At 23.3% G+C, this 14,910-nt stretch overlaps 3 protein-coding genes across 5 annotated transcripts in view; 1 reads left to right on the forward strand and 2 right to left on the reverse strand.

The window, feature by feature from the left end:
• LOC127280824 (inosine-uridine preferring nucleoside hydrolase-like) overlaps positions 1 to 14,910 on the reverse strand; it is a 107,460-nt gene that overhangs the window by 47,950 nt on the left and 44,600 nt on the right. The gene's annotated exons all lie outside the window — the stretch shown is intronic.
• LOC127280829 (RING-box protein 2) overlaps positions 1,524 to 14,910 on the forward strand; it is a 60,718-nt gene continuing 47,331 nt past the window's right edge. The window contains exon 1 of the mRNA XM_051304112.1: positions 1,524 to 1,818. Within this exon, the coding sequence (XP_051160069.1) occupies positions 1,665 to 1,818 (154 nt within the window). The 5' untranslated portion in view covers positions 1,524 to 1,664. The remainder of the gene's footprint in view (positions 1,819 to 14,910) is intronic.
• Positions 4,790 to 14,910, reverse strand: part of LOC127280817 (facilitated trehalose transporter Tret1) — a 38,768-nt gene continuing 28,647 nt past the window's right edge. For all 3 annotated transcript variants that reach the window (XM_051304083.1, XM_051304082.1, XM_051304084.1), the window contains 4 exons: positions 13,525 to 13,648; positions 12,283 to 12,456; positions 11,478 to 11,857; positions 4,790 to 8,015 (listed from right to left, as the gene is read on the reverse strand). In XM_051304083.1, coding sequence (XP_051160040.1) covers positions 7,434 to 8,015; positions 11,478 to 11,857; positions 12,283 to 12,456; positions 13,525 to 13,648 — 1,260 coding nt within the window. In that variant the 3' untranslated portion in view covers positions 4,790 to 7,433. The remainder of the gene's footprint in view (positions 8,016 to 11,477; positions 11,858 to 12,282; positions 12,457 to 13,524; positions 13,649 to 14,910) is intronic.

Consider the following 14,910-nt stretch of genomic DNA (forward strand, 5'->3'; position numbering starts at 1 on the left):
AATGTTATCAATTTTTTTAACTTTCTATTATTGGGATCTGAAATACTGCGATACGCCATCTGGTGAGAGCCTTGTTGTGGTGGCCATGTTTTCATTACGTCTTTCTTTAATATATGAAAAAGAAAGAGATAAAAAACCAAAATGGTTGTCACAAGAAGGCTAAGGGGTGGGTCAGTGTCGCGTGATTTCTGATCCCAATTACGTTTAACTATTTTTCATTTTGTACATGCTTTAGTTAGCCATTTTTGGTCCATTTGTTTGGTTTCCATTGTCCCCACTGGTCATTTGTCATAATTCTATTCAACTACCGTACCCTGCTCTAGTAAAAATTTACTGACTTTATTGTTAAAATTAAAAATTACTATAAAGTTATTAAATTTTTACTAGAACAGGGTGCGGTAGTTGACGAGAATTATGACAAATGTCGAGTGGTGACAATGAGGCTGCAGTCTCATGGCAGCGTTTTGCATTGCGTTTTGTCACTAGACCCTGAGTGTAAAAGAGATGCAGATATATGTTTGCTATGTTTACACTCAGGGTCTAGTGACAAAATGCAACGCAAAACGCTGCCATGGGACTGCAGCCTAAAAACCAACCAGCAGAGATGGATGAAAGTGCTTTTCTGGAGGTTTTCTACGTATAATAATTAAATAAATAAATTTATAAAATTTATAACTATAAGTTATATATAAATAGCTTAAGATTTGTTTGTTTTGATTGAGTTTAATTTTACTGTGAAAATGGAAACTTTAGTATAGCCAATCAAATTAAGTGACACGACCGTGAAAATTCAATATGCCGAATAGACCAATATACTAGAGGCTCCTTAAGGTGCTTTTATATTAGGTATTTCACTTTCAAATATGGCTGCCCGATCAGCCTGGAGGGACAACAAATAATTTTACTATAGTCCATCTACAGTTGGTAACGTTGAAAACTTCAAAAACTTAACCTCAAAATCACTTGTTTGACAGTTCTTTATTGTTTTTTTTCGTTTGTTGTCCCTCCAGGCTTCGACGTCATCAGCCTCTGACGTTACAAGGTAAAATGCCTAATACCTCCAGTATTTTGGTCAAGCAATCGGCTGGATTGAATTTTCATGGTTGTATCACTGAATTCGATTGGCTCTGACTAATATTCCATTTCCACCGTGAAAATTGAATATTTTTAGAGCCAATCAAATTCAGTGATTCTCCATGAAAATTCAATCCTGCCGATTGCTTGATCAAAATATTGGAGGTATAAAGGTGGTACCAGAATTGGTGCAAAAGCCAAGTACAAGTCCAAGTCCAAGTGGCAATTTCATAAGTGCGAAGGGGATAGGTAGTCTATCTATCTCACTTGCACGCATGGAATTTGCATTTGGACTTGCACTTGTAGTTGGCTTTTGCACCTATTGTAGAACCTCCATAAAAGCACCTTTAATGAAAGTAATTGTAGAAGCAGCTTCATTGTTGCAACTTTTGTCCAATGAATTCAACTTTACGTAGTAATTCACATCCCAACCCTGTTCATAAATAGAAAAAAAGTGTTTATTGTGTTCAAACTTGTTGTTTATTTACAAATTTTGAGAAGATTATTGAAATTGTGAAATGCCAATTGTAAAAAGGCAAAATTAATTCTGACAACAGTTAAAAGAAAAGTTTTAATCAGAACAAATAAAAATGGCTGATGCTGAACAAGAGAATTCTGAACGTGGAGACGGTGATAATGTAAAATCTGACAAATTATTTACATTGAAAAAATGGAATGCAGTAGCCATGTGGAGCTGGGATGTTGAGTGCGATACTTGTGCAATTTGCAGAGTTCAAGTAATGGGTGAGTAACATAACCTCTAAATATTGAATGTTATTTTCTATATATATATATAATACGATTATTGTTATTTCTATTTATGATGCATATAAACTATTCTTTGAAAAAACAACGTGTATATATCTGTGTATAAATTAAAAAATGATTGGTAAAAGATAAAATTTTTATAAAATTTATCCGTTTTGATAACATTATTTTTTTGTGATAAAAAGCGGAAATTGATATTTACAAAGTTATGATTGTTTACAAATACTTTACATTCTTGATAGTTTGAATCATTTATTAAAAGTCGCAATACGGAAAATGAGGAATTAAATAGTAATGTTAAATGTTTTTTGTTCTGATGTCAATATAATATCATTGAGGTTTGTTTATTATTTTTTTTTTTATAAATATGAATGAAAAAAACAGGTTTAGTTTCTATTTTTGTATATTTATTTATAAAATAGTAATTAATTGACGGATACAATAAAAAAAAATTATTCTTTCACTTTTTATATCGATTCTTACTATTGGGGCATTCTATTTTAAAATTATACCCCTAGTTAACAATTGACAATATAATAAGACAATTTTTAAATAATTATTTCTCCTATTTAATTAAATCAAATTACTTTTGCAATGAGAAGTTTCGAAAGAGAAATTTCTGAACTTTATTATTGTAAAAAATGTTTTTTAAAAAAATTTTTAATTATTACAAAAAAAATTTTGAAGATTAAAGTTCTAAATATCTCAAAACACGTTATCTCCGATTATGACAAAATCTATGTCGAAAGAAAGCTTAAATATTTAAAAGTATAAAAAACTTTAAAGGTAAAAATTTGTTGTACAAATTTAATTACGATATTTGGAAATAATTTATATCTGAAAAAGTTGCAATCAAAGTTTTTAATAATAAAATGAAATTTTTAAAAAATTTATAATATAATTTTTTTACACAAAAATTAATTTTTTTGACATTAAAATTAATGTCTTAATACACGGAGAAAAAGAAAAAGTAATTTTTACTACTTTCAGAGTAAAACTGGACCAACTCGAAGTTTCTGCGCATCTCTGGCAATTTTTACTCCAAAAATAGTAAAATTTATTATTTCTGTAGTAAATTTTACTGTTTCCGTAGTAAGTTTTACTATTTCTAGAGTAAATTTTACTATTTTTGGAGTAAAAATTGCCAGAGATGCGCAGAAACTTCGAGTTGGTCCAGTTTTACTCTGAAAGTAGTAAAAGTTACTTTATAAAAGAAATCTTTTTTCTTCGTGTAGCAATTATTTTAATTAAATTGTTTAAATAATTAAATTATTGAAGATTTTTATTGAATTTTTTGAAATTGATAAAATTTGCATAGAGTTTTAGATAATTTTTTTTTATAAATAACATAATTTTATATAGATATTTAATTAATATTAATATTTAATAGAAATAATTCAATATTGAAAGAGTTGCAATTAAAAGTTTTGAATTTTTCAATATTTTTAATGAAAGCTGAAGTACGTAACGTTTATGATAAACGATTTTTTAAAAAATAATTTTTTAAAATGAAAAATTCTATAATTTTTTGCCCAAAAAAATATTTCTTGTAGTTCAACAAATTATAAAAAAATATTATTTAGACAAAAAATTATAGAATTTTTCATTTTTAAATAATTATTTCTTTAAAAATCGTTTATCATAAACGTTACGTACTTCAGCTTTGTAATTTTTTAAAAGATTTTAAACTAACAATTTATCACAATTTTTAAAAAATAGAATTTATATTTAATAAAAAAAAGAATAAAATTTAAAAATTTTAGAGAAAAACAAAAATATTGTCTGAAAGACAAGGAAATGTCAGGGAAAATTATAATGGAATTGTTTAAATAACAACATATTTTCTGTAAAAAAAAGAAGGAAAGGGTACATTAAAAATAAGATTTCAAAAACAATTTTGATTTAAATTATTCTATTGTCACAAAATAATAACATTTCATAAACAGATTACCAGTATCTGTGTTGACAATCGTCAATATACAATGTTTGTCATTAAAAAAAAAATGATTTAACTGAATTTAACAATCAGAATTTAAAATATTTAAAAATTGAAAGTACAATTAACATGTTAATATTTATAAATAGTAATTTTTACACAATTCTTTTACTTTTTTTTTTTTTTTTTTTTAATAAATTCACAAATAAATAAGTCTAGAAATAAAATCCTGCATTTTATAATGTTCAAAACATCAAATTCATAATCAGTTTTGTGACAATAAACAATTGCTCTCAAAGCATTTAATTAAGTTTTCTTTAAAAAATATCCATTTCTAAATCATTAAAATGTAAATAATATTAAGAATATTAACATTATCGAATATCACGCAATTAATTTTTTTTTTTTTTATAACTAATGAGATTTGTCTTAAATAAAATAGGCTCACACAAACACACATTCTTTAATCGTTACAAATAAAGTACAATGAGGAATCTAAAAATTAAGTACATACATACATTATTTTTCACTGATTGATAATTGTGCATTTTGTATTTTTTTGTTTTGTATTAGATTCAGTAAAGGGTTAAAATTTTTTAAAATCATGCACATATCATGACAAAATTTTCAATCTTTACAACGGTAAAATTCACAAATGTTTATGATCAACAATTTAGAAGAAAAAATATTTTTTTTATGCAAATTATTATAATTTTTCTACCAGAAAAGATTTTTGTGCTTCTTGATTAATAATTTTTAAAAGAAAATAATTTGTAGGCAAAAATTTTTCTATTTTTCATACGAAAGAATTTTTTCTTTTTTCTTTTGTTGATCATAAACGTGAACTTAACCAATGTTATTTTTTTAAATTCTAAAGCTTCAAGTTTAAAAATAAAAAAAATTCTCTTAAAATTACCGGACTGGCTCTAAAGCTTAATTTCACTAGGTACACTTCATATTTCACAAACACGTTTCTATAAAAAAAATAATAAAATATAGAAGACATTTGTATTTTGTTTTTTTTTTTTTTCTTAAAATCTATGAAACCTTGACTAATTTAATATTTACAATGTATCTGTGATCAATATATGATTTAAAAACAGACAAGCCTCTGTCTATTTACAATATAATAATTAAAACATATTTCGTAGCACCAAGTCTTCGTAAACATGATTTTTTTTTATCATAATCTTTCTTTTTCTCTCTATTTTCTCATTGGCTTGAGGTAGACTCTGTAGAATTGTCAAAAAAAATTAAAAATAAAACAATAACAGAAGTTATACATCTAGTCAACAGCAATTACTAAAAAATTCCCTTTTGCCTTCAAATTCAAGAGATTCTCCTCTTTTCACAGTTTTTTTTTTAAACCACTACATTTTTTTTTAAATTATTATTTTCCTATTAACTTCTATAAATACATAAAAAGTATAAATGAGAAATAGACAATTATATATGAGCAAAATGAGCACAAACTGGCAAAAAAAAATTTTTTTTTTTTTTCACCAGTATTATTCATATCCCATTTCATTTATCACAAATATTGCAAAAATTCTTCTATAATATTTCCGATAAATGTCGCATCTTTTTATTATTTTTTTTCTATATTTAAAAAAAAAAAAAAATTATCATGCATGTCAATGTTGTGAATTATCGGAAATATTGAAAAATTCTACAAACTTGCTTATCACAAATATTCTTGTTAAAAAAAAAAAAAAAAAAAAATAATAATAATAAAAAAAAGTCATTTTAATGCACTTGTCATTTATGACTTATTGCGCAAATTATTTGACAATTTAAGTTTGATAAAATCTCTAAATTTATATACAATATTCGAAAAATTAGATAATTGTTCGTATACTTGAGTTTGGTTATTTATAACCTCCCATGAAGTTGGCGTCGACTCTCAGCGCCGAAAATTATTTTTTATAGTACCAAAAATGTGAAATTATTTTTTCTTAAGATTTTCGGTCCAAAGAATGCCTAGAGAAATATTTTTCAAGGTATTATGTGGATCCAAGACCTTTTTTTTTAAAAAAATTATTTGATATTTTTGGTCCCGTGAAAAACAATTTTCAACGCTGAACGTCGAAGCCAACTTCATGAAAGTTATTTATATTGGAAAAATAAAATTGAATATTTAATTTAAAAATACCAATTTGGTTAGGCACTTGTTTGGAATCTCATGGAAATTACTAAATTCGTTTATATTTCTTTTTTTCCTCTTCAAAATCTGTATAAAAAATAGATGCGATTTTTTGCATAAGGAGAAAATTCTTCCTGCCCCTATAAGTTTCTTTTGTGTTATTATTTAATTAAATTGAAATTGAAATTTTTCTTCTTAAACGAAAAATTAGTGCCAGAATTATTTTTTTACTATTATTAATTCATGCAGAAGAATTTTTTTCAATATTTCACATTTGCGTTAATTTTTTCATAAAAAAAAATGTTTGAAACTAATTTTTAAACTGATTTTCTTTTAGTTTAAAAGTAAAAATAATTACGACGTTGAAGTTTACATTTTAAAATGACTAAAAAATAAAAAATATTTTTCAAGTGGAAAATAAAAAAATTTTTTGCTTACAAATTTTTCTTTTAAAAATTAGTCGATCGAGAAACAAAAAAAAAATGTAATAATTTGTATAGAAAAATATTTTTTCTTCTAAATTGAAGAAAAAATTGACAACGTTTATGATTAACAATTTAGAAGAAAAAATATTGTTTCAATGCAAATTTTTAACATAATAAAAATAATTAAATTATATTAATAAATGAATTTTTAGTTTTAATTTTTTTTTAACTTTTTTTTTAGATCAACAAAATTTTTAAACGATAATAATTTCTAGGCAAAAAATGTAATTATTTTTTCAATCGTTGATTCATCGGCGTAAAAAAAATTCAGTTTTAATAGGTCGACATTTTTTTTTCCACAGAAGTTAAATTTGATTTTGTAAAAAAAAAAATTAAACGATAAATAAAAAAAAAAGAGAAAATAAATTGAGGAAGACTAATTTTTGTTTGAGAAACTCAAGGGACAAGTGGAAGAATGTGAATTTTCATTTTTGCCAAGAATTTATGATTATTTCATTTTTTTTTTTCCCAATAAGAGAAAAGTTTGCGCGAAAAGAGAGCATTATCACTGTTATTTTTGTAATTTCGGAAATTTTTTTTTTTTTTGGGTAAAAAAAAATATTTTTACACTATATAAAGGCAAAACTGGTGCTCGATTTATGACATCAGGTATAAATAATTATAGTGATAATTCTTCTTCCTATCGTAGCTCTTAAACGAGCTGAGTCCAGCAATCTTGGTTCGATAAAACGCATCGCGTTTCTTTTTTGTTTTTTTGTTTATATAAAATACATCGATGAAGTTTACAACGATTTATAAAATAAACTATTTTTCTAATCAAATTATTATTATTTTTTGTCTAAAAAATTTTTTACAACATTTTTTGATCAACAATTTTTTTTTGCAAAAAAAATTTTTAGACAATTATTAGTTTTTATTTTTAGAAAATTGTTTTTCTTTTTTACAATCGTTGATGATAAACGTTGTAAACTTCACCGATGTAAATAAAATAATAATTAAAATTCTTATATTTATATATTACAAAAAAAAAAAAAAAAAAATTATTATTTTTATGACTAATTTATACTTAGCACGCTGTTGGCGCTGGTTTCATATTGGCGACAGCGCTCATTCTTCTTGATCTTCCAGTGAGACCTTTTTCAATTTCCTCCAAGGACCTGCCTTGTGTTTCTGGTACGCATGTCTTTACAAATATCAATGAAATTATACAAATAAATCCAAATATACAAAATGCTCCATCTTCACCGCAAAGATTTGTCACATCGGTAAATGTTTTTGTCACGGCAAATGTACAAAAAAAATTGAAACTTGTGACAACACTTGCCGCTGAGCCACGTATTTTTGCTGGTAAAATTTCACCCATCATTAACCATGGAATTGGTCCTAAACCCAAGGAGAATCCAATCATATAAATAATCATGCTTGTCAATGGTATCCAACCGTATGCTGTCACTTCATAATTGCGTAATTTAAAATAGAAGAATGCGCCAAGGGCGAATAGAGTAATTGTCATTAAAATTGCGCTAATGTAGAGGAGAATTTTACGACCTGTCCGATCAATTAGACCAGTTGCAATGAATGTTGCTAAAAAGTTTACTATTCCCAAAATTATTGCTGATAAATTTTTGTCAACTGTACTGCCTGCATCCTGTAAATATATATAAGTATTAAATAATATTTCATTATTTTGGTAAATTCAAAAAATTTTAGTTATTGAAAAAAAAAATATTAATAAATTCAAAAAAAATTTGATACAAAAATTAATATTATATATTATAAAGATTTAGGCCATATAATTATATCCAGGGCTGATAAAAATCATGATTTTCACAATGTTTATAATCAACGAATTAGAGAGAAAAATTATTTTTCTATACGAATTATTATAATTTTTTGTCTAAAAAAATTTATATAACGTTTCTAGATCAATTAATTTTTAAAACAAATATTTTTAAGCAAATTTTATTTTTTTTTTCAAGAAAAATAGTTTTTTATTTTTTATTGTTAATCACAAACGTTGTGAAATCAACTGACGTTTTTTTTTTTTTTTTATTTTAATTTAAAAAAATTATTTGCCTGAAATTCTAAACGTTTAAATGAAATACTTTTTTTTATCTATAAATTTTTACAAAATTTACTAAAGTAATTGTAAAAAAGTAAATTATAAATTTTTTTTTTGATACAAAAAACATTATCCAAAAATAAATAAATTATTGTACTTTTTTATTTTTCATTTATTCATTCTTAAAAAATTTTTGTAGACCAAAAAAATTATTTTTCGTTCATTTGAACGTTCAGAACTTGAGGTACATAAAATATTGGATTTGATATTAAAAAATTTTAATTAAAAATATAAACAAAATTTTTTTTTTTTTTAAATGTTTTGATTTTTGCAACTTTAATAATTTTGTAATAATAGTAAAATTATTCAAATAAATTAAATAATACGTTTTTAATCGTTTTAATTTTAATAATTATGTTTTTTAATTTTTTCTTTTAATTATTTATAATAGTTTTTGAATTAATATAAAGATTTCTAAACAAATAATTTAAATAGTTGTGTTTTCAAAATTATTTTCAAAATAATTGCAGCCCTGATTTAAAATTTTCAAAAAGTAATGTTAATTTTTTTATTTCTACTATAATCAAAATAAGTTTCTAAAAATATCAGAGCAAAAAATTTTTTTTTTTTTTTGTTAAAGTTATAAACAATTGAAATTTTTACCTGTCTTGAAGAAAAAAAAATTCCCGAAATCTAGTGGACAAATTTAAAAACAAAAAAATAGATTCTTCTCGTCTTGGAATGTGGTATTAAACAATAATTTTTGTTTAAAATTTTTTTGTTTTTAAATTTGTCAACTTGATCTAGAAAAAAATTTTTTAATTAAAACTTAAATTATTTATAACTTTAACAAACAATTTTTTGTTTTAATACGAAGCTGAAGTACGCAACGTTTATGATAAACGATTTTTAAAGAAATAATTATTTAAAAATGAAAAATTCTATAATTTTTTATTTTAAAAAATTATTTCTTTAAAAATTGTTTATCATAAACGTTGCGTACTTCAGCTTCGTGTTTTAATACATTCAGAAACTTATTTTGATCACAGTGGGAATAAAAAAGAAAATTAAAAAAAATCATTTAACATTGAAAATTTAATTTTTTAATTTTAGGAGTTTGAGAAATTCTGAAACTATATATATATATATATAATATTAATAAAATTCCAAAAACTTATTTCTACTTAAAAAAAAAACAAATAAATGTGCCATTCCATGAGTTTTTTTTAGCACTTTTCGGAGTAACCTTTCCAAATTAAATGAAACATTTTTTTAATATTATTAATATTAATATTATTTAATATTATTTGTAAAGGTCCAAAATAATTACTTTTTAAATAAAAACAATTGTTTATTTAAAAAATACAACAATAAATAATGAAAAAAATTAACTTTTTTTCTGCAACATCAAATAAATTGGTTTAAAGATCAAAATTTTCGTTATTTTTTAAGCTTTAATACCGCACAAGAAAAATAATGTATAACAAAATAGTTAACTCACAATTTATTAAACAATGTTTGTTTTCTTTTTTGTATTTTATTTATTGTGAAACGTCTGCTATAGTTGCGCGCGACGTTCGGAAGTTGTCGCTCTCGTTATTGAGCAGAAGCTCATTACACTAGCGTAGTAGAATAGAAAGCATGTTGTGTGAAAAGTGAGGTTATGTTGTCATTAAACGAAACGTAAACATTTCTGGTTATCACATTTAATGATTTTTAATTATCTACTTTGGAGTAAAAAATCATAAAAAAACATTTTTGAAGGATGAAAAACCTCACTTTTCGCACAACATGCTTTCTACTGCGCTAGTGTAATGAGCTTCTGCTCAATAACGAGAGCACAGTAAACTTGGTTGTATCTTTTTCTATTGCAACGTTTTGATGCACATAAGTTATATCAAAAAGAGATCGTTTTGTGTATCATTTTTAGAAATGATACACGAAACGGTCTCATTTTTTGATGCAAAAAATTTAATCAATTTATATCAATCATGGCCGAATTGAATCGACTCAAAATTAAACGAATTTTTTTCAGATATTTTGGTAATAGTACAATTGCGGAGACCATTTCACTATTTAATTTGAAAATGAAAATAACAGAAAATCAAAGACAATGTGCAATTCGATAATTAAAAAGTGACAGCTTATAAACATAACCTAAAATGCATGAGAAAAAATTTGTCGATAAAATCAATATAGCCGAGCTTTTTAGAAGGTAGATGGCAGTTTTGCTTTTTATAAAAACGATTCAGAAAAAATTTAAAGAAAGAAAATAGATGAGTGCTGCCATCTACCTTCTAAAAAGCTCGGCTATATTGATTTTATCGACAAATTTTTTCTCATGCATTTTAGGTTATGTTTATAAGCTGTCACTTTTTAATTATCGAATTGCACATTGTCTTTGATTTTCTGTTATTTTCATTTTCAAATTAAATAGTGAAATGGTCTCCGCAATTGTACTATTACCAAAATATCTGAAAAAAATTCGTTTAATTTTGAGTCGATTCAATTCGGCCATGATTGATATAAATTGATTAAATTTTTTGCATCAAAAAATGAGACTGTTTCGTGTATCATTTCTAAAAATGATACACAAAACGATCTCTTTTTAATATAACTTATGTGCATCGAAACGTTGCAATAGAAAAAGATACAACCAAGTTTACTGTGTTGTTTAATAAATTGTGAGTTAACTATTTTGAAATACATTATTTTTCTTGTGCGGTATTAAAGCTTGTAAAATAAGGAAAATTTTGATCTTTAAACCAATTTATTTGATATTGCAGAAAAAAAGTTAATTTTTTTCATTATTTATTGTTGTATTTTTTAAATAAACAATTGTTTTTATTTAAAAAGTGATTATTTTGGACGTTTATATTAATAAATATTATTAAAAAAAAATGTTACATTTAATTTGGAAATGTTACTCCGAAAAGTGCTAAAAAACTCATAGAATAGCACAAATAATAAAAAATTATTTCATTTTATATATGTATATATATATTTAAAGAATGAAATATTTTTAAATTTATTTTGATTTTTATTTACCTCAAAAATCTTGACGGCATAAAAAACGACGGCATTGATTCCAGATAATTGTTGAAATAACATGAGGCCAATTGAAATGAGAAAAGGTTTAAAATTTGTACCGCGGAAAAGTTCAGTGAATGAACTTTCAGAATCTTGTTGTTCACTGTCAATATGTGCTTTTTCAACAGCTGTCATTTCTTCAGTAATGTCAGTATTTTTTCCACGGAACCATTGTAATGCTTTTTGTGCTTTCTTCGTTTTTCCCTTGGAAACATACCATCTTGGTGTTTCAGGAATTGTTAAAGTCATAAGTAAAAATGGAATCGACAATATTCCTCCCAAATATGCAAGATTACGCCAATTTAAGTAAGCTCCAGCCACAAAGCAAAGTAATATTCCTGAAAAAAAATATTCAATTATTATTCAATATTATTTTTTTTTGTGGAAATTTTTTTTTTCAAATTTCTAAAAGAATGAAATATTTCTTAAAAAAAAAACTCCATAAATTTTTAACATCCTGGAATAAAATTCGACTTTTCAAAACTGAATATTTTTTTAAATTTTGAACAAAAAAAAATTTCAGTTGAAAAAATAGTTTAAAAATTTTTTGAGAAAACAATTTTTTATGAAAAAATTATAAATACATAATGTAAATTACAAATAGTGAAAAAAAAAATTTCTTTTTGCGTAAAAACAAACAAAATAATAATTTCAAATTAATACGTTTCATATAGATAATGTTCATATGAGTCTTAATTTTTGAAAATTAGATTTTTTATAGTAATTAAAATGTTGAAATTTAGAGAAATGATAGATGACTTACCCATATTACCCAAAGATGTTGGCAATATTCCAAGAGTTCCTCGCACTTCAGGTTGAATTGTTTCTCCAAGATAAACAGGCAATGATAGAGAAGCAATTCCAACACTAAACCCACACACGGCTCTGCCCAGCAGAACTTGTGGGACATTTTGCGATAGTCCAATTAATAGTCCAGCTGAAATTATATATTTATTTAATAATTATTACCAAAAATTATTATTGTTATTATTATTATTGTAAAATTTTAATTTTAAAATTCAATTTTTTAAAATCAATTTTTTTGCTTAGACGTTGCTAAAAAATGTTGAATTAAAGTTTCAAAATTTTTTTAACCTTGAATTAAGGCTGTTCGACCTATTAACATAACCTCAAACTAAAAATTAGTTTTGTCACTAAATAAAACTACAATAGGTAATAATTATTGGTTAGCCACAAGTCAGGGAAATTATTATTATTACCTATTATAATTATTATTATTATTATTTAATTTTAATAATAATAATAATAATAATAAAAATAAAAAAAAATTATTTAGCGCCAAATTTGTTGTTAAATAATAATTATTTAACATTTTGTGTTAAAACTAATTATTATTATTATTATTAAAATTGAATAATAACAATAATAATAATAATAATAATTAGTTTAAACACAAAATGTTAATTAATAATTATTTAACAACAAATTTGTTGCTAAATAATTTTTTTCTTTGAAAATCGTACAACTTAATCTTTCCAAATTTGATAAAATCAATTTTGAGATCTCTGAATTTTAATTTTAACACAAAATCTTAAATAATAATTTTTTTTAAAAATAATTTTATTATTATTATTATTATTAATTATTATTTATATAATTTGTTTATTATTATTTTGGTTAAATTTTTTTTTTTTTTGAAAATTGTACAATCTTTCAAAATTTAATGAAATCAATTTTTTTTTAATTATAATTTTATTTGTTTTTAAAAATAACTTTTTAGTTTGAGTTTATGTCAATGGGTTGAAGTGTTTAGCGTACTCCTTAATTAATAAATGTGTCATAAATACGACATATAAATAATACATATTCTAAAACCTATAGAGGCATATGTCAATTATGTATGATTAAACAAACAAAAAAAAAAAAAAAAAAAAAATTGACGCTAAATTATTTCCGTAATTGTGTTATTTTAAAAAATAAAAATTGCCCATTAGTGGATGCCAAAAATGGGAAAAGTGATAATTTGAATTAATTGGATGCTTACATGCAATGAATGGGAAGGCAGTCATGAGAATTGTATTCCTCCTTCCAAGATATTCAATGCAAGGACCTCCAGCAATTCCTCCAATTAGTGCACTTAGTGGCATAATAGAACCAATCCATGATTCCTGTAAAATTGAAAATTAAAAATTAAAATAATTTTAAAGAATTGAAAATTAATTTTTTTTATTAGAGATTCAAAATATTTGGGTCATAAAATAGTTTAGATTTTTTTTTTCTTAACAATTATTTTAAAAAATTACTAATTTCGTAAAAAATTCAAATTAGTAAAAATTTCCACTAATTTTTATAAAAATATTACTGAATACAAATTTTAAATAATATAAATATTACTAAATAATTTATTGATTATTTTGTAACTCAGATTTTTGTAAAATATTACTAAATATTTAGGTAATATTTTTTTTATTAACGTTGTAGTAAAAAGTGACTAAAAATTAGGAATTTTTACTATATGTTTTAAAAAATGTTACTTATAATATTTTAGTAATAATTTTTTTGTACTAAAGGTTTAGTAAAAATGACTAAAAATTAATTGAACTTTTTTCACTACTTTTTTTTTTTTGTAAAATATTCTTAAATATTTTAGTAATATTTTTTAAAGAAGTTTTTAGTAAAAAATGACTAAAAATTAGTAGAATTCTTTTCACTACTTTTTAGTAAAATATTACTAAATATTATTATAAAATTTAGTAATATTTTTTTACTAAGGTTTTACTAGAGAAAAATATAATAAAAATTAGTAGAAATTTTTACGAATTTTTATAAAAATATTACTAAATATTTTAGTAATAATTTTTTTTTTTTTTTTTACTAAAGATTTAGTAAAAATGACTAAAAATTATTTGAACTTTTCACTATTTTTTAGTAAAATATTACTAAATATTTTAGTAATAATTTTTTTTAAAAATTAAGTTTTAATGAAAAATGACTAAAAATTAGTAAAAATTTTCACTAATTCAAATTTATCGAGAATTATTTATAAAAATTTACTTTTTGGATATTTTTACGCGTTTATCAAATAAAATGAATTTTTTTGACAATAATGTTGTAAATTTTTCAATTGAGATACATATATATATATTGCAATTGGAAAATAAAACGTCCTCGTTCATCGTATTCTTGTCGTATATTCAATATATTGTATATACGTGAACTGACTCTTTGATTTGCGCGAGATAAAGTTCATTGCCGCTATAATATAAAGACATATAAAGAATTTTATAACTTTTATAAATCTCGGCCCTTTCCATAAGTAATATTATTATTTTTGTCACGTATTTATTTCAACTTTAATTCATTGTCATTTATATAGCAAAAGTGTTGAGACCTTCTGTTCAGTGCTATATATGCCAAAAAGTGCAAAATA

The sequence above is a fragment of the Leptopilina boulardi genome, unplaced genomic scaffold (genome assembly GCF_019393585.1).
Source record: "Leptopilina boulardi isolate dan_hultmark-lab unplaced genomic scaffold, ZJU_Lbou_2.1 LbouV2_255, whole genome shotgun sequence".
NCBI lineage: Eukaryota > Metazoa > Arthropoda > Insecta > Hymenoptera > Figitidae > Leptopilina > Leptopilina boulardi.